The 27,475-nt window shown below is 39.2% G+C and overlaps 1 protein-coding gene across 4 annotated transcripts in view; it reads right to left on the bottom strand.

Annotated features, from left to right (window-relative positions):
• The window catches only part of B3GNTL1 (UDP-GlcNAc:betaGal beta-1,3-N-acetylglucosaminyltransferase like 1), a 98,797-nt gene that overhangs the window by 37,953 nt on the left and 33,369 nt on the right, over positions 1-27,475 (bottom strand). For 3 of the 4 annotated variants that reach the window (XM_044001678.1, XM_044001679.1, XM_044001680.1), the window contains one exon: positions 11,996-12,091. In XM_044001678.1, the coding sequence (XP_043857613.1) occupies positions 11,996-12,091 (96 nt within the window). Of the gene's footprint in view, positions 1-11,995; positions 12,092-18,021; positions 18,224-27,475 lie in introns of all 4 variants that reach the window. The other variant, XM_044001681.1, reaches the window with a different exon arrangement.

The following is a 27,475-nucleotide window of genomic DNA, read 5'->3' as shown; positions in this document are numbered from 1 at the left end:
CTTGAAGGGCATAATCAATGATATGATATGGGGGGTTAGAGATTTAAGAGAACAGGACAATGTAGAGTTGAACTGATTCACTAAGGAGTTGAGATGAGAAGAAGAGAGAGTAGGGAAATGACCTGCAAAGGTGAAGATGAAGAGTAGAGTTTTGCAAGGCTACGACCATCACTGGGTATAGCTGAGGCTGGGTGGGGAAGTAACTAGTTCATGGTGGGTATGTTAAAAAACTGGGTGGCTATAATATTAAGAGAGAATTAAGGATGTGAATGAAATAGAGAAAGGTAGTTCCAGGGGTGCAGCCCAAGGTTGCATGGGAAAAAAGTTGGGATGGTGGACAGAGTACAGGTAGGACCATTTGAAGCTAGTAACTGGACAGATGAACACAATTCTTGCAAGTCCTAAGCTTTAAGGTGTTTAGACATGAGTTACATAAATATAAACAACTACAAAGAAAGGCTCTTTAGGAATCCTGGTAGGAGATACAAGTTTGCTATTCCCTATCAACATTTCTCCAACTATATTATCCATTATGCCTTAACCTGAACCTCTACTAGTAGACTAGTCTCTTCACTACCCCGCTCAACATCCCATACTCATTTCTGGCTTCTTGCCTTTGTTGATGCTGTTTCAATCTACCTGGAAGTCCTTTTTTTCTCCCTTCTAACTATCCAAGTACACCCCAGCAATCAATCTTTCAATCAGTTAGCATTTATTTTATTTTATTTTTTTAAGTGAGGCAATTGGGGTTAAGTGACTTGCCCAGGGTCACACAGCTAGTAAGTGTTAAGTGTCTGAGGCCGGATTTGAACTCAGGCACTCCTGACTCCAAGGCCGGAATCAGTTAGCATTTATGAAGCATTTACTATGGTTCTGTGCTATGGATACCAAGACAAAATCAATCAAAAAGTATTTACTAAGCACCCACTATGTGCCAGAAAACATGCTAGGTGCTGAGAATATAAGTATAAGGTAAGAAACATTCCCAACATGTACAAGGAGCTTACATTCTAATGAGAGATAAAAATGCATAAAATACATATAAATATAAAGTGAATTAATACAAATATATACAAAGTAGTTAAATACAAGTTAGAGTGGAAAAGCACTAGCAGTTGGAGAGGATTGTGAAAGGTTTCATGCAAAAGATGGTGCCTAAGCTGTGTCTTAAAAGAAGAGAGGGACTCTGAGCAGGAGGTAAAGAAGAAATCAACATTCAAGTCACATGGGACAACCAGTGAAAAAGCACAGAGAAAGAAGACAGAGTAAGTACTGTTGGTTGGGAACAATGAAAAAGCCAATCTGGACAGATTGAAGAGTGCTGGAGGAGTAATAATTTCTAATGAGGTTTTAAAAAAAGATAGGTTGAGATCAAGTTGTATAGGCATTTAAAAGCTAAACAGAGTTTTTACTTTAGCTACTAAAGTTGGTTGAGTAGTGTGAGCAGCTGAAATTGGCCTGGGGCACCCTAAACAAGCCCCTCCCCTCCCCCAGGGCTATGCCTCTCCCAAACTGCCCCAGACATGTAAGCCTCAAGCTCAGTGGGGAGGCCCACGAGAGGCCTCAGGGACACCGAAGCTTCCTTTGCCTAGCCCCCAGATTCCGGTGCACCAGGCACAGGGCTCTTTGAGGCCTGCCTGGGGCGACCAGTGAATTAGCTTGGCATGCACATGGGCAAGGCCTGGTCTGAGGGTCCGATGAGAAAGAAGGGTTTATATTCAGGAGCGAGGGGTAGTGAAAAGGGAACTGGCGGCTTTTTCAGTTAGTAGGGGAGATGACGAGATGTAGTGAAGACTGAGAAAGGGGATTGGTAAGAGGACTGAGAAAGAAGATGTGGCTCAGGGGTTGTAAGCACAGGCTGTGGCAGGAGAGAAAGTTAAAAGAGAAAGTGGAGAGTTCGTTGGCAGAAATTCACAGGTCATATTTCTTGCTTTTCTAAGTTTATCTCTAAATTTGTTCCATATAAATAAACCCTGGTATTGTAAGAGGCTTCCTAATCTTTTTTCTTGTAGTCTGGAAGAAGTAGTGGGGAAACTTTTAAACGGCCCTTGCAGACTGGCTCAGGCAGCTATAGCTTTACCAGCTAAAAACAGTCAGATAGCCAGACAGGAGTTCACAGATTAGGGCCCAGTTAAAATAATTTTTACATTGAATAGCAACCGCAGCAGGATTTACAGGCCAGTTATAATTTTTCAGCTAGCTATAATTTTTTCAGATAGCTTAGAGCTATAATTTTTCAGAGAGCTAGCTTATAGTTATAAATTTACAGATTTGCCAAGTAGTTATTTATTTTTTTACAGTAGGGAAGTCAAATGGTCAGATCTGTCCTTAAGGAAAACCACTTTGGCAGCAGAGGAACTTGAGGTAGAGGAACAATTAGAAGGCTACTGCAATATTCTAGGCAAGAGGTGATGTGGGCATGATTTAAAGAGGTAATCATGTGAGTGGAGAGAGAGGACTGGGTATAAGAGATATTATGGAAGTAGAAGATTTGGCAAATGACATGTACTGTGAGATTGAGAGTCCAGTACAATGCCAAGATTATGAACCTGAGACACTGGGAGGATGAGGATGTCTTCAAGAGAAATATGCTAGGGGTAGCTAGGTGAATAAAGCACCAGCCCTGGATTCAGGAGGACTTGAGTTCAAAGCCAGCCTGAGATACTTGACACTTACTAGCTGTGTGACCCTGGGCAAGTCACTTAACCCTCATTGCCCCGTCAAAAAAAAAAAAAGAGAGAGAGAGAGAGAAATAAGCTATAGATGATTTCACATGTATAATTGATATCATATTGCTTGCCTTCTCAATGGGTAGGGAAGGGACAAAGGAGAAAAATAATTCAGAACTCAAATTTTTTAAAAATGCTATTAATTTATAACTCAAATTTAAAAAACAAGATGATGGAGGCCTCAAACTCCCCATCCTCTACTTTTCAGCTTTCTGTTGTAGACTGTCTTCCATTAGATTGTAAGCTTCTTAGGGCAGACACTATTTTTTCTTATTATTATTTGTATCTCTAGCACTTAGTATGGTACCTGGCAAATGGCTTAAAAGTGTTTACCCTCTGACTATACATAGAAATGACGTGATTTTGGCAACTGACTAGATATATTATATGAGAGAAAATGAGGAGTCAAGTATGATGCCAAAATTATGGACTTGAGACACTGCCTTTGATAGAAATAAGCTAGATCAGGGAGGGATTTGATGGTAAAAGATTAAAAAGTTCTGTTTTGGAAATGTTGAAGCTGAGGTACTTATGGGACATCCAGTTTGAAATGTCCAATATGTGGTTGGTTATGACTGAAGCTTAGGGGAGAGACTGGGGCTGATCTGTGATTCATCTTCATTGAGACAATTAAACCCATAGGTACTGATGAGGTCACCAAGAGAAAGAAAGTGGAAAGGGAAAGAAGGACCCAGGACGGAGTCTTGGGGGAATACCCATAGTTAGGAGGCACAATATGAATGATGAATATACAATGATGACTGAGTAAAGGTAGTGGCTGTGTAAGTGAGGAATATATATATTCAAGAAATGTCACGGAGGTAGGGATGATGAGATTTTATAGCTGATTGGCTATATGGGGGTCAGTGAAAGTAAAGAGCAGAGGAAGATACCAAGTTTATGAACCTGAGTGACTGGAATGATGGTCGTACTTTCAACACTGTCTCATCTCCTCTCTAGCCTTCTATTACTGTTCTAGTCCAAAGCTTCTTAAACTGTAAGTTGCAATCCCTTATGGGGTTGTATAAGTAAATGTTGGTGGGGGTGGAGCCAAGATGGCAGAGGAATGACATTAAACGCACGAGGCTCCTGATGCAATCACCCCAAAAATAGCAGTAAAGGAGCCCTTGGGGCAGAGAAACACACAGAGATTCAGGATGAGAGTTTTCTACAGCTATAGATATATCTCAGGGGGCCGTGCTGGGCCACGAATAAAGCCTACCCCGAAATCAGGCCGACAAACCAGAAACCCACCGGAGGAATTTGCCCCAGTGCCTCTGAATCAGCTGCAGCACAGGTGTCTTCTGGAACCGAGCACACGGTCGGGTTGAACAGCTGGCCTGGGGGAGAGGGGGGTAAGTGCAGGGGTACCAGTGGACTGGGGGGAAGGATTTGACTGTCCCACCCCAGCGGGCAACCAGGAAGAAATCCTGAGCAGCTGAAGGCCCAGGTGGGGGAGGGGAGCAAGCAATCTCATTGGAAGCTAAGAACCACACTACAGAAAGCTTTGCGGGTTGATTGCTTAGTAAGCAGGCCTGGTGTTATCTCCAGACCTAAGAACAGGCCAGGTGAGATTGAAACCTGCTCCCCCTCAAACCAAAACACCTGGGACACTCTGAAGCTGGGAACAGGAGCACCCCCACCCCCACCAGCCACGCACCCCCACCCCTAGTGGAGAGTTTAAAAGTAAATAAAAGCAAGGCCAGGCAGGCTGAGAAGAAGCTCAACCATCCCCTGGGCCACGCTGTAACTTGAACAGTGTGTCCTGGAAGCAGCACCACACTTTAAGAAGGAGTTAAAAGCTAAGAAATAGTAAGCCAGGATGAGTAGGCAGAGAAAGCAGAAGACCATCAAAAACTTCTTTGGGGGTAAGGTAGACCACAATACAACCTCAGAAGAAGATAATAACAGGGTCAAAGCTCCAACATCTAAAGCTTCCAAGAAAAATATGAACTGGTCACAGGCTATGGAAGCTCTCAAAAGGGACTTTGAAGAGAAAGTAGGAGAAATAGAAAGAAGATGTAAAGAAAAGGAGGAAAGAATGGAAAGGGAAATGAGAGCCATGCAGGAGAGTCATGAGAAAAAAGTCAACAGTTTGAAAAGCCAAATGGAAAAGGAGATTTAAAAACTGTCTGATGAAAATAATTGCCTAAGAATTAGGACTGAACAAATGGAAGCTAGTGACTTTATGAGAAACCAAGGCACAATAAAACAAATCCAATTGAATGAAAAAATAGAGGGCAATGTGAAATATCTCCTTGGAAAAACAGCTGACCTGGAAAATAAATGTAGGAGAGAGAATTTGAAAATCATTGGACTACCTGAAAACCATGACCAACCCAAGAGCTTAGACACCATCCTCTAAGAGATTGTGAGGGAAAATTGCCCTGATATTCTAGAAGCAGAAGCTAAAATAGAAATTGAAAGAATCCACTGATCACCTCCTGAAAGAGATCCCCAAAGGAAAACCTCCAGGAATATTATAGCCAAATTCCAGAGCTCCCAGGTCAAGGAGAAAATACTGCAAGCAGCTAGAAAAAAGGAATTCAAATACTGTGGAGCTCCAATAAAGATAAAACAAGGTCTAGCAGCTTCTACATTAAAGGACTGAAGGGCATGGAATATGATATTCCAGAGGGCAAAGGAACTGGGACTACAGCCAAGAATCACATACCCAGCAAAACTGAGTATAATCTTTCAAAGGCAAAAATGGGATTTCAATGAGAAAGAGGTCTTTCAAGCATTTATGATGAAAAGACCTGAACTGATTAGAAAATCTGACTTTCAGATACAAGACCCTGGAGAAGCATAAAAAGGTAAACAGGAAAAAGACTTCATGATGGATATTAAAAAATCAAACGATTTACATTCCTACATGGGAAGATAATACTTTGAAATCATAATATCTCAGAAAGAAACTCACTGAAGACACGGGTCTGAACTGAATATGAAGGGATGATATCTGTAAAGCATTTATGTTTTGTTCTTTGTGGGGGCAGACAGGGTGGGGTGTCTTATGTCTGGGGCTGGAATTGGCCTTGGAACCTCCTGGGTCCAGGGCTGGTGCTTTGTCCACTGTGCCATCTAACTAATCTATGATGACAACATTAAAATAGGGTTGAGGTGTAGGAGGAATAGACTGGGGGAGGGAGAAGGGGAGAGATGGTCTGGGGAGAGGTATTTCACATGAAGAAAACAAGAAAAAAGCTTATGGAGGAGAGTAGAAGAGGGGGAAGGAGTTGGGGAGTGAGTGAACCTTAATATCATCAGAATTGGCTCAAAGAAGGACTAACATACATACTCAAGTAGGTATAGTAATATATTTTTGCCCTGAGGGATGGGAGGGAGAAAAAGGGAGGAGGGAAGAAGGGAAGGAGGAAAGGGCAGACTGGGGGAGAGAGCAGTCAAAAGCAAAACACTTTCAAGGAAGATGAAGATGTTCTGCATTACTGCACCAGTATGACATATTGAATTGCTTGATCTCATAGGGAGGGTTGAGGAGGGAGGAAGAAAAATTTAGAACACAGAATTAGCTCAGGGACTCTGATCTCATTGGAGTGGGCTCATGGAGGGAATAACTTTCATACCCAATTGGGAGGAGTAATCTATTTAACCCTGCAGGAAAGTAGGAGGGGAAGAGGATAAGGAAGGAAGGGTGAAAAAAGGGAGTGCAGAGAGAAGGAGAGGATAGTCAGAAGTAAAACACTTTTGAGGAGGAATAGGTAAAAAGAAGACAGAGTAAATGTCATGGGAAGGGAGTGGGATGGAGGGAAATAGTTATGATGATTGATTATAATGGCAAAACGTATGGTACCTACTTTGCTGGGCTTTTATGAAGAAAACTCTCTGTCAAGCTTAAGGTACTATATACAGGTTATGATGAACAGGATACTATCAGAAAAACCTGGAAAGACCTACATGAACTGAAGCAGAGTGAAATGTATTGTATAGAAAATAACAGCAACAGTGGGGGATGATCTGCTGGGAAGCATGTGGTTATTTTCAGCAAGGCAATGATCCAATATAACCCTGAAGGACTTATGAAGATTGCAGCCCATCTGCAGAAAAAGAACTGATAGTATCTGAAAACAGATGGAAACACATTAAAAAAATTTTTTTTTCTTTTCCTCTTTGACAATTCCTTAATCTGAAGTTTTGTTTTTTTTGACTGTTTTCTCTCACAACTAGCTAATATAGGAATTTTTCCATGACTACTCATGTATAACTTATTTTGAATTGCTTGAGTTCTTGGGGGGGGGTGCGAATGGAGGGGGGAAGAGAAATTGGAACACAAAGTTTTTTAAAAATTGATGTTAAAATTGTTTTTACATATATTTTGGAAAATAAAATTCTATTCAGAAAGTAAAAAAAAAAGTAAATGTCGGGGGTACAAAAATTTGGCAATAAATGTTTGATTTGTATACCTATTTTATATATCTATATACCCGAGGTCACATAAAAATTTCTGGGGCAAATAGGGGTTACAAGTGGAAAAAGTTTAAGAAGCCTTGCTCTAGTCCACACCAACCTCCCCCATCTCTGAACTCAGAGTATTTAATGTCTTTTCCACTCCCCTGGCATATGTAATAGGATCCTGAAAGGTAATGGGGGAAGGGGTATGGGAATGAAATAGCTTTTCTCTGCTTATCCTCACCCATTGCCCTTTCTCTAGCTATCACAGATAGGATGGCAAAAGTGATATTGTGTAATTTCTCCAGGGTAAGTAGAATTAAATGCATATTGATAGATTAAAGGGATCTAAGACTGTGGGAGCAGAAAGAAGCTGCACAGTTACTGGAGAAACATGATTGGTCTAAGACACAGCAGGAGGTGAGGGATTCCTGACTGGTAGATTCCCCAATCCTGGTAGAGTGAAGTCAGCTGAATGACAATTCATAAGAGAAGGCCTGTGGGGTTTTCTATGTGCTATGAGACAGAATCCACTGCAAAGCGATTTATGTATTTACTGATGTACATGCTGTTTCACCAAATAGAATATAAGCTCCATGAGAGCAGGAACACTTTTGTTTTTGTCTTTGTATCTCTAGAACCTAGCATAGTGCCTAGCACATGGGTGCTTAATGACTGCTTGTTGATTGACTGACTAAACTAAAGGCAGAAAAGCAGTGAGAGAGTACTATAGGATCTTTACTGGAAGAAATCAAAGCAGTTAAGAGATTGTCAGATATCATCTTCTGAAAGATGAGGGTAACTACAGGCAGAGTGGCATAGTGGGTATGATTGAGTGAGAAAGAGCTTCAGTAAGAAGCATATACTAAGAAGTCACAGGGAAAGGTTTCAACAGGAGCACAACTCACTGTGTACTACAAATGGCTGAAAGTATATCAACCATACAGGGACAATAACATATTAACTTATGAAGACTAGTATATTTATGAGATCTAAGTGGGCTATTTGTTTTAATTGACCTGAAAATAAACTTTGTTCATTCTTTGAGCTTTCTGAGGTTGAACTTTCAAGGAGAATTGGTGAAAACATGCAAGAATGCTTCATAAAATTTACATTTTTATCCAAACAAGTGAGCCAAAGTATCTTTTGAGGCCCTCATGCCCTCAACTCTGAGGCTACTGAAAGTCTGTTGCCTCAAGATTCTCCTTACTCCAATCCATCCTAAAATCATTTTTCTAAAGTGTTGGTCCCCCCATGTCACCTCACCTCCCTCCTCAATAAACTCCATTAACTATTGCCTCCAGGATGAAATTGAAAATTTGTCTGGCATTTAAAATCCTTTATAACTTAACCCCTTCCTACCTTTTCAGTGTTCTCACATCTTCCTCTTTACCACATACTCTTCAATCCAGTGACAATGGCCTGGCTGTTCCACTAACAAGACCAACAAGACATCATTTTTAATGGCTATCCCCCCATGCCTGGAATATTTTCCCTCCTCATCTCCACCACTGGCACCACTGGTTTCCTAGCTAATTCCTAGTTAATATCTCATGTTCTACAGGAAGCCTCTTAATTCTAGTATCTTCCCTCTGTTATTTCCTATTTATCCAGCTATATATATATAGCTATATATATAGCTTGTCTGTATTTATTAGTCTGAATGTTGTCACTCCCTTTAGGTTGTTAGTTCCTTTTCCCTCTTTTTGTATACTAAGCACTTCCTGGTACATAGTAGGTGCTTCATAAATGTTCTGACTGATTGATCTAAAGTCTTTCAAAATATATCTAGGGCCTACATTCTCAGGAGGGAGCTTCTGACATGATTTATATACATATTGCTTTCATTATAATTTGTCTGTTTTCCTCTGTCTTATCTCCTCAACTTCATTGTAACCTGCTAGAGGACAATATTTCTTACTATTCCCAACTTTAGTGCAGTGTCCTAAATAGGTACTCAATACTTCTTGATGTATTTTATTTTTACAAATAAAAATAATAAATATTTATGATTCCAGAAATATTCTGCTACATTTCTACTAACACTAAGTGTCACAATGACTATTAAATGTCCATTCCCTTTGGCTCAGAGATCCCACTGTTACATTTAAATATAAAGGAAGTCAAAAATGAAAAGGAGGACACTATATTTAATCAAGATATTAATAGCAACCCTTTTTATGGTAGCTAAGAACTAGAAATAAAATGAGTTCCTATTATTTGGTGAATGGCTAAAGAATGCAGTACATAAATACCACAGGAATATTATCATGATTTAAAATGATGAACAGAATTCAGAGAAACATGGAAAGATTTGTATGAATTGATATAGCACCAAAAAAGCAGAAACAGGAAAAATATACACATCAATTAAAATAATGTTAATAAAAACAACAAAAAGAAATCAAAAGCTTGATAATTATAATGACAAATCCAGGGCCCAGAGAAGAAATGAGAAAATAATTCTTCCTTTCCTTAGCAAGATGAAAGACTATGGGTGTGGAATATTATATATGCTATTATATGCACTTTAGCGATGATTTTTTCTTTGTAAAGGGGTAGGCTCGACTCAAATGACTGATGTAAAAACTTAAAAGTTATCAACAAAACTTTTACATATAACACAGATAAGAATTTGAACTAGAAGGCTATGATGTAGTAGAAAGAAAACTGTATCAGAATTCAGAAAAATTAATTTCTAGCTTTAGCTCTACTATTAAATAGGTGTCTGACTGTCATTTCCGCTCTCTGAAGCTCAGTCTCATTATCTGCAAAATAAGGGGACTGAATTGGAAAATCTCTATGGTGTCTTTTAGCTCTAAGACAATGAAATAAGTTTCTTGCAGGCAGAATCAAGATCCCAGTTCTGTGCCTTTTCCCTCATATCCTCCAAGGTGCCCAGTGCCCACATGTTCTTTCCCTATCAAAACTTAATCTCAAGTTTTGAATCTTGAGATTGAACTGAAATTAATTTACACTAAGTAGTTGGAAATAACTTGCAAAGTGTGGGTAGGTAGTGACTGTTATAGAACAAGCCATGTAATAACTCCTAATGGGGATCTGAGTCTTAGGATCCTCTGAAAGGCAGGTGGAATCTTGGAAGCCTGCTTATAGGCTGCAGCTGCCATGGCTAACTTCCCTCTCTCCTCTGGTTTTAGCCAACTCACTTTCTGCAGGAAGGGCAGTGAGTTCGGCAGTTAACCCTTCCCCAACATCCTACATGCTAAGATCTCAGGAAAATCAAGAGAAGATGATCAGGAAAAAAAAAAAAAACTGAGGACATTTTACCTAAAGGAATGAAGCATATAACAGGATTTCAGGCCATGGTCAGCAGATGGAAAAGGGTACTGTCTTTTGATGAAAGGGTCTGGTACTTCTGAAATCACACCCAACATTTTACCAGTTAACTATCCAAGCAATAGAGAAGGGACTTTTCCTCTTATGACAGACATGTGGCATCTGCCACAGACAAGGCATCTACCTAAGCAAGGGCTCAGGTAGGGAAGTTGTGCCTGAGCCTTGAGGCCCCTAGCTCCCTTGTTCATTCTGTTTCCTGACTGTAGAGCACTGAACAGTGATCTTGAAATGTACATGTCCAATTCTGAAGTGAATTTTGTGAGTTCAAGAAGATATCCCGCGTTCCTGAGCAGACTGACAACAGGGGGAGTTTCTGTATTGGACAGGATACCACTGACAGGAAAAACTCAGTTCCAGGCTTGTATTTGCAAAAACAAAACAAAACAAAACTTCTCTGAAGGGAATTTGTTAGACAAAACAGAACAAGGTGAAATTGAAAATGTCTATTTGACAGTTCTATAAAGTGCATCAAGTTTTAGTATTGACCTTGAAGAACATAAAGTTTTACTGTTACTGAATACTATTATAGTTTTTCTGTTAAACATTTCTTTTGTGCATATGAAATAAATAGCTGCCCCATACCTTATTCATATTGTATATTGTATACCTTTCAACTCCTACTTTAGAGAGAGCTAGACATGAACCAAAATCTAAGCTTTAGGATGTTTTTCTCAGAGGCACCAGGATGAGACTACTATGAGCCAAAAAGTTTGTGGAGACCAATCCTTATTTTAGATGGTCCTGCTCCCTCAAGCCTGAAGCTGGTTATCATAGGCAAAGGTCCAGAGCAGAGGGGACTCTTAATGGAGAGGGAGAGTTCACAGCACCCCACCCCTTGAATCCAGTGACAGTTTATAGTTGTTACAACTGTTATATCTCTTATTTAAGCAGGCCTCTGATCCCCGTTTGCTCACTTTGAAGTCACCTCTCTGTGTCCTGATTTTCTTATCTCTAAAATGAGGGACCTGGACTAGATGACAGCAGACTTCTTCCAGCATTAAATTTGTGATCCTATGGATTGTGCTAGCCCTTGAATACAGGTTTTCCAAATCCAAGTACCATACTCTTTTCACATTATGTTATACTGGGCATATAGCCTGCCAACAGGTGAAAAAAGTAACAGGGGAAATGAAATAACACTGCCACCTAGTAGATGATCAAGGGGAAACTAGGCTGGGGAATATAAAACTTTCATTGTGGCACAAAACTCTTCCTTTCTTCCTTTCTTCCTTTCTTTCTCTCTCTCTCTCTCTCTCTCTCTCTCTCTCTCTCTCTCTCTCTCTCTCTCTTTCTTTCTTTTTCGTTGGGCAATGAGGGTTAAGTGACTTGCTCCAGGGTAACACAGCTAGTAAGTGTCAAGTGTTTGAGGTCGGATGTGAACTCAGGTCCTTCTGAATTCAGGGCCGGTGCTCTATCCACTGCGCCACCTAGCTGCCTCTACAAAATTCTTCTTTAACCAAAAGCATTCAATGAGGTAGTTTCTTCTTTTAAGGACTTACCTTACCACTCTCATCAAATTTTCCAACATGGGAAAACCATTCTTGGGAGCAGAACCAGGTAGGCATGATCACTGTTGGTCCATAAGAAGTAAACACCTATGAAACATGATTAACATTAAGAGAATTAATGAAGGAGTTTCATTCTTCATACAAAGACTATCAATTAGTCGATCAACAGGCATTTGTTTTGTATCTACCATGTGCCAGATAGTATCATTAGCATCCATTTCTCACATAAGACCATTTCAGAAAAGGCTAAGTGAATTTCATTTGCTCTTTAGGAATATTAGAGCTAGAAAGATTTTAGAGTTATTCCAACCCCTTTCATTTTATGTATGTAAACTACAAAGCATTTTGTAAATGTGAACATGAGAAAATTGAGCTGTAGAAAGATGGAGAAATCTGCCCACAGTAACAAAGTCAGTGGCAGAGCTGAAACTAAAGACCAGATCACAAGGCTTCTTTTCAAATGATAATAATTCCAGTTTTAAGAAGCGTATAGGGAAAGGAACTAGAACTGGTATACAGATAGAGAACTCCTAGGTAAGGGAATGTTATCAAATGTAGGGTGTCATCTTCTCTTTTACTTAAAGTCTTAGCTGCCTAGAGCACTGTGAGATCAAGCGACTTGCTCAGGGTCACATAGCTACTATGTGTCCAAAGCTGAACTTAAAGACTTTCTGGTTTCAGGGTCAGCTCTCTATACACTACACCACACTTCCTCTCTAAGAAGCATATAAATTATATGAATTATAGTTGAAAGTAAAATTTCAGTCCTGATGATCAATGGAACTACATATAAAACAAGAAAATTGAAACAAAAGCATGTTTCTACTCTAGTGTAGGGAAAGTCCAGGTTGTATGAAATCCCTTTTAAATGACAGGTGTAAAAAAAAATTAATAAAACTTTTTTTAAGTAAAGAAAGAAAATCTGGGGAAAGAAAAATACACACAATCCTAACTGTAGGCCTTTATATTCAGAATCAAAAACGAGCTTTAAAAAAACAAATTTAACCCAGATATGCTGGTAAATATTTAATAGCTGTCTCTCTGAAAAAAAATGTATTGTGACACAATTTTAGGTTAATCTGACTAATGATATTTTTGTCAATACTTTAAGTCTAGACATTTAAAAAACAATAAATTAGGAAAAAAACTTTAAAAGAAAGAAAAATGCTGTGGCAAGCAATGTAAATATCCCCACTAATTTTCTGTCTTCAAATCATAATCACTTCTATGAGGAATGAATACCAACACGGTCAGGAATTATACAAAATAATGTTTCCTGCCTTAAATAGCTCAGATCCAATCAAGTAGTAACAAGGATTTCCAGATACACAACTATTATGAAGAAAATAAAATATTCATCCAAAAAAGGTTTATAGTGTACCTAGCAGTATCACAGGGTAAGCAGCAAGAGCCCTCAGAAAATGAGTTAAAATTTCAATTTATTGCTATCTTTTGCAAACCTTGAAAAGATAACATACCAAAAGGGAAAGATAGTCCCTGCCCTCAAGGAGTTTATAATCTGGGGAGACAACATGCAAACAAGTATATACAAAGTGAGCTATATACAGGATAAATAAGGAAATAGTTAAAAGGAAAGCACTGGAATTAAAAGGGAAGGTTTTCTGTAGAAAACAGGGTTTTGGTTGGGACTTAAAGGAAGCCAGGGAGGTCGGTAGGCAGAGGAGAGGAAGGAGAACATTCTGTAGGGTCCAATTTTTAATTGGGGAGTGTTAGCTAGGCGGCTCGCCACAATATTGGGGCAAGGAATATTGGGGCAAGGAAGGAGACTGACAGCCTCCTTCAAAACAGAGCAGGATTTATTTAACAAGAACAAAATTAAAAAAACACAAACAGGATCAGTAGGACTAAGGGAAAGGAAATAAAATGGGGAAAGGGAAATAATACAACCTGAATAACACCACCGCCCAGGAATCAGCTGAGAACACACAATAGCGTCCTGTCGCCTTCCAGCTTCAAGCTAGAATGGCAAAAAACCTCCCTTCTTCCCAGCAGACCCCAGGCTGACCACACACAGCCCCAAGCCAATTGACTGGCAGCTTTGACTGACAGTCACATGACTGCCCTCACTGGGCTTCCAGTCATTATAATTTTGCCAGATCCATGTAGGCGGTAGCAAGTGGTGATGAGGTGAGGTGCCAGCACCATGGTGACGGCTACAACCAGTGGGTGGAGCACCAGGCCATTTGTGGAGGCACTGGCCTGAGGCCAGTGCACACGCCGGGGTTTTTTTAATTCTAGCCAAAAGATGGGGTCATAAAAACCTCAAATAACAATTAATTCTATACATTCCCCCCTTTGTTTCATCAAAATACATGGGGTGTTTCCTTGATGGAACAATAAATAATAAACAATAAATAAATTTTTAAAATAACAGAATATCATAACCAATGCTAATAAACAATATACTAATAACAATATAGGAAAGGAAAAATAGATATTACAGATGATGATATAGTAACAGAAGGAAAAACAAAAAACAAAAAATATCCATTTAAAGTCCTTAAAATCTTGTCTTCAAAGGAGGGTTGAGATGTCATCAGGGGAACTGGACTCTGGTCTGGATTCTGGCTGTCTCTGGAACTGCTAGATTTTCATTAATCTTTAGCATAGCATTGTCCAAAAATGTTCAAATTAAATAATGAAAGTTCTTCAAAATATACAAAACAAATTTAAACTTGATATATATAGCATATTGGAGCCCCCGCTTTGGAGGATACTCATATCCATACACAATACAAAATTAAGACAGTTATGACATCACTAACACTTTTTACCACTATATGTCTGCATCAAGGCCAAATTTAGTTATGTGTCCATGATGACACCTGAAAATGTCATGGAAAGGTTACCATACCACATCTTGTGGTACACAGACATCTCATAATTGTGCTAGGCCTCAGGTGGATGGATTCTGACCATGCCACGAGATTGAGTGAAAAAGTCAACTTAAGTTAAACCAGGTGCATGCTAACATGACACCAGGCCATTTTTGGAGTGAGAGAGGAAGAAACTGAACTATGTCCAGCAATTGTGCTCTACATAGCCACTCTCATAAGCAAACTATGGACTTCCTGAATGTATTTGGCTGTTCTCTCAGCATCCATCAGGGTATCTTACATGTACCTGTCTCTCCTCCTGTTGTACATATATTCTCTCCAGGGCCTGCATCATGGAGTTGAACCATCTCCATCAAGCTCATTGTAAGAGCAATTAGTCTCTGAAATGGTAAGTTTCCATAAATCATTAACCTCAGATAACAATTAATTCTATACAACTCCCAGCATGGAGAACAGCCAGAGAAAATGCTTGGATCCAAAAGATAGAATGTCTTGTTCATGGAACAGCCAGAAGGCCAGCATCACTGAATCAAAGAGTTCATGCTGGGGAGGAAGGTGTAAGAAGACAGGAAAGGTAAAAGGGGACTAGGTTATGAATGGCTTTGAATAACCCTTGAATACCATTTTATCCTGGAGGCAATAGAAAGCCACTGGAGTTTATTGAGTAGGGAGGTGACATGATCAGACTTGTGTTTAAGGAAAATCACTTTAGCGGCTGATTGGAATAGGGAGAGACTCGAAGCAGGCAGACCCACCAGCAGGCCACTGTAATAACCTAGGTGAGAGTGATGAGAGGTGGCATTATGAGAGCACAGGTGAAACTGACAGGCCTTGGCAATAGATTGGATATGGGCACAGTTGGCACAAATTTCAGAATGGATTTCCTGCATGCCATTTTTATTTCAGGTTGTTATCTGGGAGGATCCACCATAAATGATTTATGGACAATAGGGGTACCTTAAAAAAAATCAGAGGGGCAGCTAGGTGGTGCAATGGATAAAGCATCAGCCCTGGATTCAGGAGGACCTGAGTTCAAATCCGGCCTCAGACACTTAACACTTACTAGCTGTGTGACCCTGGGCAAGTCACATAACCCTAATTGCCTCACCAAAAAAAAAAAAAAAAAAGGAATCAGAGACAAACTGGAACAATTTACCAAAAGGGTATGTGTTATCCTAAATCTAAGCATTCAGATTATAAATACAAAGTGATAGTCATACTGGCTTTGTTAGGTGGAGTAGACAGTATGTAGGGAATGGGTAAATCAAGAAAAATACACTACTCTGCAAGATATGAAAGAGGCTATGATCCACCAATCTATACTGCTGGCAACAAATAGTTTTCACAGTAATTTGGCAGGGGAGTTGGCCTCAAGATCTATCAAGTACAATAGAGGAATGAGGATCTTGCTTCTAGCAAGTATGCCATGCATGAACTTTTTTTAAAGTAACCTAAAATAGGAGTGTGAAATTTGTCTTTATGACATGGCCAGGCAAATGTTTTTCATATTCTAAGTGAAGACTGGCCTCTACCTAAAAGAGAAAGTAATGAGGTCTTAACAACATCTCTCCAAGGACTTTGGACAAGTCACTTAACCTCTCTTGGCCTTGGTTTCCTTATCTCCAAATGAGGAGGGTGAACTAGATAATCTCATAGTTCCTTCCAATGGTAACTCTATGATCCACTGTCATAAGTCTGTTGTTCACTCCTTTTGGTAGGCATACAAGCTTGCTGACTAGATTAGTTTTGACTGAAAACCAGCTTCACAGCCTTCCCCTTCACTGCAGCCACTCCAGAAAAATGTGTATCAAGCTCTGACTTCAGTAAGCTGGCCTTTATCTGCTAGCCTCGTTTCACTCAGGGCTGCTATTTTGATGCAATATGTGAGTTCTCTCACAACAGAGCTATTCATCTTTTAGGTCCACTGGATTTTGTGATATCTAAGTGCGTGCATATGCCATGTACTTACAGCAAGTGGAATGATCTTTGTAAAAGGTTTTGTACATTTTTGTGTGTTTTGACCACAGGGTGGGATCCCCACCTGCCATGGTAAGCATGCCAAGGTTAGATAAAGCAGATGATTTGGGGGGGGGGCAGGGCAATGAGGGTTAAGTTATTTGCCCTGGGTCACACAGCTAATAAGTGTCAAGTATCTGAGGCCAAATTTGAACTCAGGTCCTCCTGAATCCAGGGCCAGTGCTTTATCCACTGTGCCACCTAGCTGCCCCTAAAGCAGTCAATTTTAGGGCACCTTTTGTAACCCCTCCTGCCCACCAGGAGTCCTTAAAAGGTCTTTAAAAGGCTGGGTTCCTTTAAAGGATGCTCAGACACCCAGCAGGCTGCTGAATCCCTTCTGCTTCCAGTGAGAAGATAACCCTATGGCTTCGGCCTCCTGTGTGCAGGGTTGTGACTACAGCTCCCAATATATCCGTACCTACTGCTTCTTCACTTGCTTGTTTCCACAGGACTATGAGGTAGGTAAAAAAGATGAAATGGTATGGGTGAAGTCTTTTTGATTCCTTCATAAATTGGATTTAAGTGAGGCAGAGTTGGGCAAAGTCATCTGTCTTACTCTCTCTTCCAGAGTTATCAGAGTCCAATAGTAAGACAAAGTCAAACTGGTTGCCCAGGGAAGTCTGTCAGCATTGTACCTCAATTTCATGACAGCATGATCACCCAGGTTCTGGATAATGGATTTTGCTCTCGCACTTTTCCAATCACCAATGGAGTGAAGTAAGGCTGTGTGCTTGCTCCCATGCTTTTTAGCATGGTTTTTCAGCAATGTTATAAGAAGCCTTCAATAAGGATAAAAATAGCATAGATGTCACTGATGGTAAACCAACTTGAAAAGGATTCAAAGCCAAGACTAAAGTGGAAGGGAGAGTTGGTGCATGATTTTCTGTTCATAGATGATAATGGACCCAATGCAGCCTCTGAAGCTGAGATGCAACAAAGTATGGATAAATTCTCTGCTGCTTGTGCTAATTTTGTCCTGACAATTAACACCAAGAAAACATAGGACTTCCACCAGCCAGCACCACAATATCCACGTGTGAAATCATCAGTTAGAGCAAAAGGAGAAATTTTGAATACTGTGGATAAATTCACTTATCTTTCCAGGCAATATCACATAGATGATGAGGTTGATGCACACATTACCAGAGATAGCTCAGTGTTTGGGAGGTTCCAAAGGAAAGTGTGGGAGAGAAGAAGTATTAGACTGGCTACCAAACCGAAGGTCCTTAGAGACACCGTACTGACTTCATTGTTGTATGCTGTGAAATCTGGACAGTCTGCCAGTGCCATGCCAGGAACTGAATCGCTTCCATTTCAATTGTCTTAGGAAGATTCTGAAGATCACCTAGAAAGATTGGGTATCAGACACTGAGGTGCTTTCTCGAGTTAAACTGCCAAACATTCAAACTCTAATACAAAGCGCAATTCTAATAGGCTGGCCACATTGTTCGAATACCAAATGTATGTTTTCTTGAAAGACTATTTTATGGAGAACTCACACGAGACAAGTGCTCACATTTGAGAATAAGCATTAAAAGGACATTCTCAAGGTCTCTCTGAAGAACTCTGGAAATTATATGACACATGGGAGTGTGGAAATTTATTTTGATTTGGGGACCCTGCCTTTGGGCTAAGATTGGAAAGCCTTAGGCCCTCAGGGTCTCTTCTGTGTGGGAGGGGCTGGTGCCCCTCCCCCTCGCTTCAGCTGAGCCGGAAAGTCCCGTGGGCTGTACAAGATGCCAGGTCAGACAGCTGGGGGGAAAAAGCCCCCAGCTCCCTCCGACCTGAGCAGAGGTATCTGAGAGATGCTGGGCTCTGGCGTAGCCTGTGCTGAGGCACGTGAAGCTGGAGTGCACTCCCCCACCCCTTCACCAGCCCTGGCTAGTGGATTAGCTTGGTGTGTGGGTGCAAGAAGCCCTGAGATGTGAGTGGAGAGAAGAAAAGGTATATATAGACCTGGGAGTTAGACAGCAAGGGGCGGCTGATGAGATTAGAGGGGTTCGGACAGACGAGAGGGGTTCAGTTGAACAAGGACGAGAGAGGCTGAGAAGAGGTTCGGACAAGGAGGACAAGGACGGACGAAAGAGACTGAGAAGAGGTTCAGACAAGGAGACAGGGGACGAGAGGAACAGTAACACAGGACTAGGAGCAAGGAGGAAAGGCCAGCGGACAAGATTAGAGGGGCGGCAAAGGCGGCAGAGGGCAGACTGACGGAACAGACAGACAGAAGGTTGGTGAGAGAGAAACACAGGGGTTCAGCGGTGGCAGTAAGGAGAGGAAAGTTAGAAGCAGGAGGATTTACAAAGTGAAAGGGGCTCAGAGTTAGAATAAAAGTGTAACGTGCCCTGATGCCATATGCGGCTAAGGCCCTTATTGTATTCAAAGTTTGAAGCACAGCAGGTGGGAAAGAGACGCAGTGGAAAGAGACACACCGCAATGCAGTCAGGTTGTACATTTTATTTCCCTGTATTCTTAATTTTAAATAGTATCTCATAAATAAACTCTGCTTTGATTATTTAGTTAAGAGCCTTCTTAATCTTTAGTTTATCAATTTGGGAGTAGAGCAGTGTGGTGGAACTTTATAAACGACCCATGCTAAGTTAATAGCAGTCAGATAGCCAGTTAGTCAACAGTCCCAGACTAAGTACCCCAGTCAGATTAGCCCCTCAAATTAGCCCTGGTCAGTTAAAATATTTTCACATTTGAATGGCAACCCAGATGGGAATTGTGACCCAATTATAATTTCTCTAAACTTAACATTTTTCATATAATCATAATTTTTCATAAATCCAATTATATAATTTCCCCAGGTTAGTTATAGTGAATAATTAATTTTTTTTACAGGAGACACTGGCAAAGGACCACCCACCATGGGTGCCCACATCAAAGAAGGCTCTGTGCTCTATAAGTGAAGCAGAATTGAAGCAGTTCAGAAGAAATGTGAGATGAGCAAATTTAGAGACATCTGTACTCCAAATGTTCATATGGACTATTTGTGTCCAATCTATGGTAGAGCCTCCTGAGCTCATACTGGTCTGATCAGCCAGAGTTGAACACACTGTACGTCAACTATAACATACTGATGTCATTTTGGTCCTCTTTGAGAACAAAAGATAACAACCAACCAGTTCTATGATCCCCCCAGGAATAATATTCTTTTTCAAAAAGCCAGAAAGCTACAAAGTACAACCACATAGAGAGGGAATGGAAATATTGACCTGTTCAAAGGTTAAAGAATGACAGAATGTGACACAGAGGAGAAAGGAAATAAGAATGACCACTGAACACTCAGAGAAAATATAAATGAGGCTTTTCCTAATGAGAAGGGAATTAACCCTTTGGGGCAAGAAACTACGGTTGCCCTTAGGCAAGTGATCATTGAGTATAATTCAGGGGGAAAGAAATAGATAATGATTATTGTTGACTCCCTATTGAAGTAGGTCTGTTGACTTAACATTAACAATGGTTTTTTTCCAAGACATAGGGGAAGAGCTATCATGAAATGGAAAGAGTAAGAAGTTTGGAGTCAAGAGGACATAGGTTAAAGTCCCACCTCTGACTCATAGAGCCTGTGTAACCTTGAGACATTTACTTAACCTTCCTCGACTTCCATTTTTTCATCTGTAAAATGAGGGCATTGGATTAGATGGCCTCTGAGGACCCTACCAGCTATAGATAAATGCTCCTATGACTCTACTGACTTGCCAAGCTTGATAATGAATTCTACTTTTTGTGATTTACATATGCAAAAAGATCATGCTATAAGTAATTTAGAAAGCTGTGCTAAAGATTACAAAGTCTTAAATAAGAAATTTAAAACCTTGGAGGGTAATAAGTAAATTTGAATTGTCATCAATTAGAAGAAAGGAATTCAGAACATAAAGTCATATTTGGGGTGTGAAGATGGTGTCTAAGAAGAGGTTTTAGATTTCTAAACAATGACTTAAAATATAGGAATGAAGGCCTCCTGGCTAGAGTAGAATGCCTAAGTAAAAATATATGTAACTAGAATCTGGTAAATCAAATCAAAAGGATTTTACACTGAAAAGAAAGAGCAAGGGAAGAAAATTTTGTTATAGAATGTCAGAGCTAGAAAGGACAAAAAAGATCATGCTTACATGAGAAATGGTGGAAGGCAGAATCTTATTTTATCAATCTAAAAGGGGGAATACAATGATTTAAGTGAATTAAAGACTATTGACAGGTAAATACATCAGATTAAATAAATAAAAGGCTCTTGGGCAGAGCAGAGACATTAAGAATATGATGTTTTATGAAGGTTAAACTGATAACAGGTATATACTCATCTAGACCTATAACTGCTTTTCTAGATTAAGCTCACTCCATTCTGGTCACCATATTAGCTCAGGATATGCTGTATGGACACAATGGAACATGATATCTATCTTCTTGTCCCTTGTCTCAAATTTGTCCTCTCAAATTCACTATAAATGGACAAAAGTCTAAAAATATTTTAAATGTTTATTCCTAATAATGACATAGTAATATTACACTACGTCTAAAGCAGAGGGAGCAAATTCATTTGAAAAACAGTAACTTATCTGAATTAAATCATATAAGTCCAGAGTAATAAATTTATTTACATGGAGAAATGAGCCAATTAAACAGTGGTATTATTCAGGGTCTTACTTTACTCACACGCTCCCAACTAGATCTCCAGAATCTGCTCTGGATAACTTCACCACTCCCTGGATACCCCAGCTCTTTATGTGTTATCTCACCCTATTAAAAAGTAATAAGCAAGGGGCAGCTAGGTGGCACAGTGAATAGAGCACCAGCCCTGGCATCAGGAGGACCTGAGTTCAAATCCAGTCTCAGACACTTAACACTTACTAGCTGTGTGACCCTAGGCAAGTCACTTAACCCCAATTGCCCCACTAAAAAAAAAAAAGTAATAAGCCCCTTGAATTAAAGGGAGGCAGACTACCTACACTCCACATACCTACTGCAGCAAAAACCCATAATTCATACCAGACCAAATAATGATCAAGAAAACCGACAAGAAACTACAGCGACTTCTACCCCCAGAACAGCCTGGGCTGCATGCAAAATGGAAGAGAACTGACCATAATGGTCTGAAGACTAAGACAGGCAAAAGGCCACAGACTCATATACCCTATAAGACTCTGCAGGAGGAAAGTCAGAGCATGGGGCTGACATGATCAACAAGACAGAAGACTAGAAAAATTTTCCAGTTCTTACAATCATTCAAACTTGTCCTAAATAAAAATGAAAAGATAAAGAATTGGAGTTGTCTCCATAGGTTAAGACACAAAGAAACCTAACTCAAAGAATTAACAGCAGAGAAGGCTAATTCCTAACACACACTCAGCATCCTCTCCCTATTAGTCCCTATCTTGCATAACAGTACTCAAAGGCTTATGCTCTGAAGTCCACTAAGCAATTGTCTTGCTGCTGCTATCAGCCAACAACTCCCCTGCCTTCACCCCACCATTCTGTTGCAACAAGCAACAGAACTCAGCTCTCACTGCCACCTGCATCCCACGGTGAGGAGGGAGCAAGCAGCTTGCCCTGCATAGAGTGGCAGTGCATGTAATTCTCTAAATCAGAGCTTAGTCAAATTAAACTTTTATATACTTTGTTCTAAGTTATCAATTTTCCTTACCAATATTAGGGTTTTTTTTCCATTCTGCATTTCTCATTTCATTTCTTCTAGCTATTTCTGGAGTCTCTGTAGCCAGGACATTTCTTCTCTGAGGTTTTACTAGGACTTCTTGTAGGACTGCTATCCAGGGTTTATCCCTTGGGTATCTTTCAAATTAAGGTATTTCCTCATGGTGTTCAGTTTTTTCCTTGGTTTTGTTCATGTCATCTACCTAAGCATCTAGTTTGAGGAGTCTAAGTTTGTGTCAAACCCTGAAAATGAGAGGTATGGGCAAGGTTGGCCTGGTCCAGAATATAAGGACTGCTCTGTTGCTGGCCTCTGCCTGGGGGAGTCACTGTTACAGGATTCCAGGATTTCTTCCTGGGGTCCTTTCCTTCTGCTGCTGGGCTCAGGGCTTCTTCCAGTGCTGGGTTCCTACCACAGGCTTCAGAGACTGTTCAGGCTGGATTTTGCCACAGACTTTTCTCCTACAGCTAGGCTAGGGCCATTAGTATCTTGTTGGACCTGCTCCACATGCCTCTTGCTGGGCTCCTACAGCCACTGGCTTAGGCAAAGCTCTGGTTAGGTTGAACTTGGTTACTAATTAAGGCAGGTCACAGGTTCAAGCATAGAGTGCTTCTACTCAGGTGAAACAAACCATAATTCTTCTCTCTGGCTAGGTTCCTGGAGCCATGGGCTTTGAAGAAGGACTGGGGTGGGTTTAAGTTCAGGCAAAGAAGTTCAAGGCCTTCAGGGGCCACCTGGGTTCTAACTTTTATGCTCATTCCTCAATCTACCCTGGCTTGTCCATTCCTGAATTTCTGCAGGACTCTGAGGGTCCCTCTATGGATTCCTGGATTGGGTAAGGGAGTCAAGAGATAATTCTTTCTACTTTTGCCAGAGTGGGTAAATCTCTAATTCCAGTTGGAATGTTTTGGATTTCTTACCTGGGCTCACCAGGAGCCTCTTACCTATAAAATCACAGATCAACTCCAAAAAATAAAATGCCCTTATCCTAAAGAATGAGTGGGTCAAACAATAAATCATAGAAACAATCAATAACTTCATCCAAAAGAATGACAATAATAAGACAACATACCAAAACTTACGGGATGCAGCCAAAGCAGTTCTTAGGGGAAATTTTATATCTCTAAATGCATACATGAATAAAATAGAGAAAGAGGCCATGCAACTAAATTGGGCATGCAACTAAAAAAGCTAGGAAAAAAAACAAATTAAAAATTCCCAATTAAATACCGAATTGGAAATCCTGGGAATTAATGGAGATTAATAAAATTGAAAGAAAACTATAGAATTAATAAATAAAACTAAGAGCTGATTCTATGAAAAAACAACAACAATAAAACAGATAAACCTTTGGTTAATTTGATTTAAAAAAGAAATTAAATGGATGAATGTTTACAAAATATATAAATATATAAACTTCCCAGATTAACAGAAGAGGAAATAAAATTCTTAAATAAGCCCATTTTAGAAAAAAAATTGAACAAGCCATCAATTAATTCCCTATGAAAAACTCTCCAGGACCAGAAGGGTTTACAAGTGAATTCTACCAAACATTTAAAGAACAAGTAATTACCAATGTTATACAAACTATTTTTCCAAATAGGTGAAGAAGGAATCCTACCAAATTCCTTCTATGAGACAAATATGGTGCTGATACCTAAACCAGGAAGAACAAAAACAGAGAAAGAAATTTATAGACCAATTTCCCTAAAGGATATTGATGCAAAAATTCTAAACAGAATATTAGCAAAGAGATTACAACAATTTATCACCAGGATAATACACTGTGACCAAGTGGAATTTATACCAGGAATGAAGAGCTGGTTCAATATTAGGAGGAAAACTATGAACATAATCAATCACATCAATAACAAAACTAACCAAAATTATATTATTATCTCAATAGATGCAGTGAAAGCTTTCGACAAAATACAGCACCCATTTCTATAAAAGCACTAGAGAGCATAGGAATAAATGGAGCTTTCCTTAAGATGATAAACAGTATTTATCTTAAACCATCAGCAAGCATTATATGCAATGGGGATAAGCTAGAGGCATTCCCAGTATGATCAGGGGTGAAACAAGGATGTCCATTATCACACTATTATTGTACTAGAAGTGTTAGAGAAGAAGAAATTAAAGGAATTAGAATATGCAAGGAAGAATAAAAACTTTTTGTACTCTTTGCAGATGATATGATGGTATACTTACAGAAACCTAAAGAATCAACAAAAAACTACTTAAAACAATTAACAACTTTAGCAAAATTGCAGGATATAAAATAAACCCACATAAATCATCAGCATTTCTGTATATAACCAACAAAGCACAGCAGCAAGAGATAGAAAGAAAAATTCCATTTAAATTAACTGTAGACAATATAAAATACTTGGGAGTCTAACTGCCAAGGCAAATCCAGGAACTATATGAACACAATTATAAAACATTTTTCACACAAATAAAATCATACCTAAAGAAATGGGAAAATATAACTAGTTCATGGGTAATCTGTGCTAATATGATAAAAATGACAATTCTACCCAAATTAATTTACTTATTCAGAGTGCCATACTAAACTACCAAAGAATTATTTCACAGAGCCAGAAAAAACAATAATAAAATTCATATGGAAGAACAAAAGGTCAAAAATATCAAGGGAATTAATGGGGGAAAAAACAGAGAAAGGTGGCCAAGGTGTACCAGATCTAAAACTATATTATAAAGCAGCAATCATCAAAACTATTTGGTACTGGCTAAGAAATAGAGGGGAATCAGTGGAATAGGTTAAGTATACAAAACACAGCAGTAAATGAATATAGCAATCTCCTGTTTGATAAACCAAAGACTCTAAGCCCCTGGGATAAGAACTCACTATTTGAGAAAAACTGCTGGGAAAACCAGAAAATACAATGGCAGAAACTAGGCATAGACCAACATCTTACACCATACACCAAAGTAAAGTCAAAATGGGCACAAGATCTAGACATAAAGGGTGATACCATAGGCAAATTAGAAAAGGAAAGAATAGTTTACTTGTCAGAACTATGGAGAAGGGAAGAATTTATGACCAAAGATGAGATAGAGAACATTATGAAATACAGAGTGGATTATTTTGACTACACAAACAAAGCCAATGCAAACAAGATTAGAAGGAAAGCAGAAAGCTGGGAAACAATTTTTACAGAGAATGTTTCTGATAAAGGCCTCATATCTAAAATACATAGAGAACTGTATCAAATATATAAGAATACAAGTCATAAAAAAACAAAAAAATTTAAAAAATTTTTTGGGGGCAGCTAGGTGACACAGTGGATAAAGCACTGGCCCTGGATTCAGGAGGACTTGAGTTCAAATCCAGCCTCAGACACTTAACACTAGCTGTGTGACCCTGGGCAAGTCACTTAACCCCCATTGCCCCACGCAAAAAAGAAAAGAAAAGAAAAGAAAGAAAAGAAATTTTTAAATAAAAAAAATAATAAAAGAATATAAGTCATTCCTCAATTGAGAAATGGTCAAAGGATATGAACAGGCAGTTTTCAGATGATGCAATTAAAACTATCTACAGTCATATGAAAAAATGTTTTCAATCACTACTGGTTAGAGAAATGCAAATTAAAACTACTCCGAGGTACCACCTCACACCTATCCATTTGGCTAATATGACAAAAAAGGAAAATGATAAATATTGGAGAAGATAAGGGAAAATTGGAACACTAATGCACTGCTGGTGGATCTGGGAACTGATCCAACCATTCTGAAGAACAATTTGGAACCATGCCCAAAAGACTTTAAAACTGTGCATACCCTTTGTTTGATCCAGCAATATCACTACCAGGTCTATATCCCAAAGAGAACATAAAAAAGGGAAAAGGATCCACGTATACAAAAATATTTATAGCTGCTCTTTTTGTGGTAGCAAAGAACTGGAAATTGAAGTGATGTCCATCAATTGGGGAATGGGCTAAACAAGTTGTGGTATATGTATATAATGGAATACTATTGTGCTGTAAGAAATGATAAGCAGATGGATTTCAGAAAAACCTGGAAAAACTTACATGAACTGATGCTGAGTGAAATGAGAAGAACCAGGAGAACATTGTACACAGTATCAACAACATTGTGTGATGATTAACTGTGACAGACTTAATTCTTCTCAGCAATACAGTGATCCAAGATAATGCCAAAAGACTTATAGTGGAAAATGCTCTCCACGTTCAGAAAAAGAACTATGGAATCTGAATTCAGACTGAAGCATACTATTTTCGCTTTTGTTGTTGCTTTTTTATTATTGTTCTTGTTTATTCTTTCTCACGTTTTTCCCCCTTTTGTTCTGATTAATGTGGAAATATGTTTAATATGAGAGTAATGTATAACCTATATCAAGCTGCTTGCTGGCCTCAGGATGGGGAGGGAAGGGAGGGTGAGAGAAAAATTTGGAACTCAATTATCTTAACATAATTTTAAAAAATTAAAAATTAAAATTAATTAAATTAAAATTAAAAAACAAAAACAAAAAATAAAATACCATAGTTATTGTAAAACAAAGTAAAACCTAGATAAGGATGATTTTTGGCATTTCTATATCATACTATTGTTTATGTCCAGGTCCATACCTGGGTAAATATAGATTAGAGAAAGAACTAAACTGTAAAATTTCCCCATTTATGGATACTGTGTTCATTCAACAATGGCTAATAAAAATCTGCTTTTCCTGTCTCCATCCATTTGCATTTGACATCCCCTATGCCTTGAATGCCCTTGTTCATTTCTGCCTCACAAAATCCCTCACTTATTTCAAAACCCCAGCTCAAACAACACCTTCTCTACATAATGCCTTTTTGGACCCTCCCTACCCCCATTCCCCACCGCAATATGTAATTGTTTTCCTTGTATTTAACTAATTTCTATTTATTCTGTACATATTTGCTCCTCATATGTATATAT

Source organism: Dromiciops gliroides, chromosome 4 (assembly GCF_019393635.1).
Source record: "Dromiciops gliroides isolate mDroGli1 chromosome 4, mDroGli1.pri, whole genome shotgun sequence".
NCBI lineage: Eukaryota > Metazoa > Chordata > Mammalia > Microbiotheria > Microbiotheriidae > Dromiciops > Dromiciops gliroides.
This window is presented reverse-complemented; position numbering and strand designations above follow the sequence as displayed.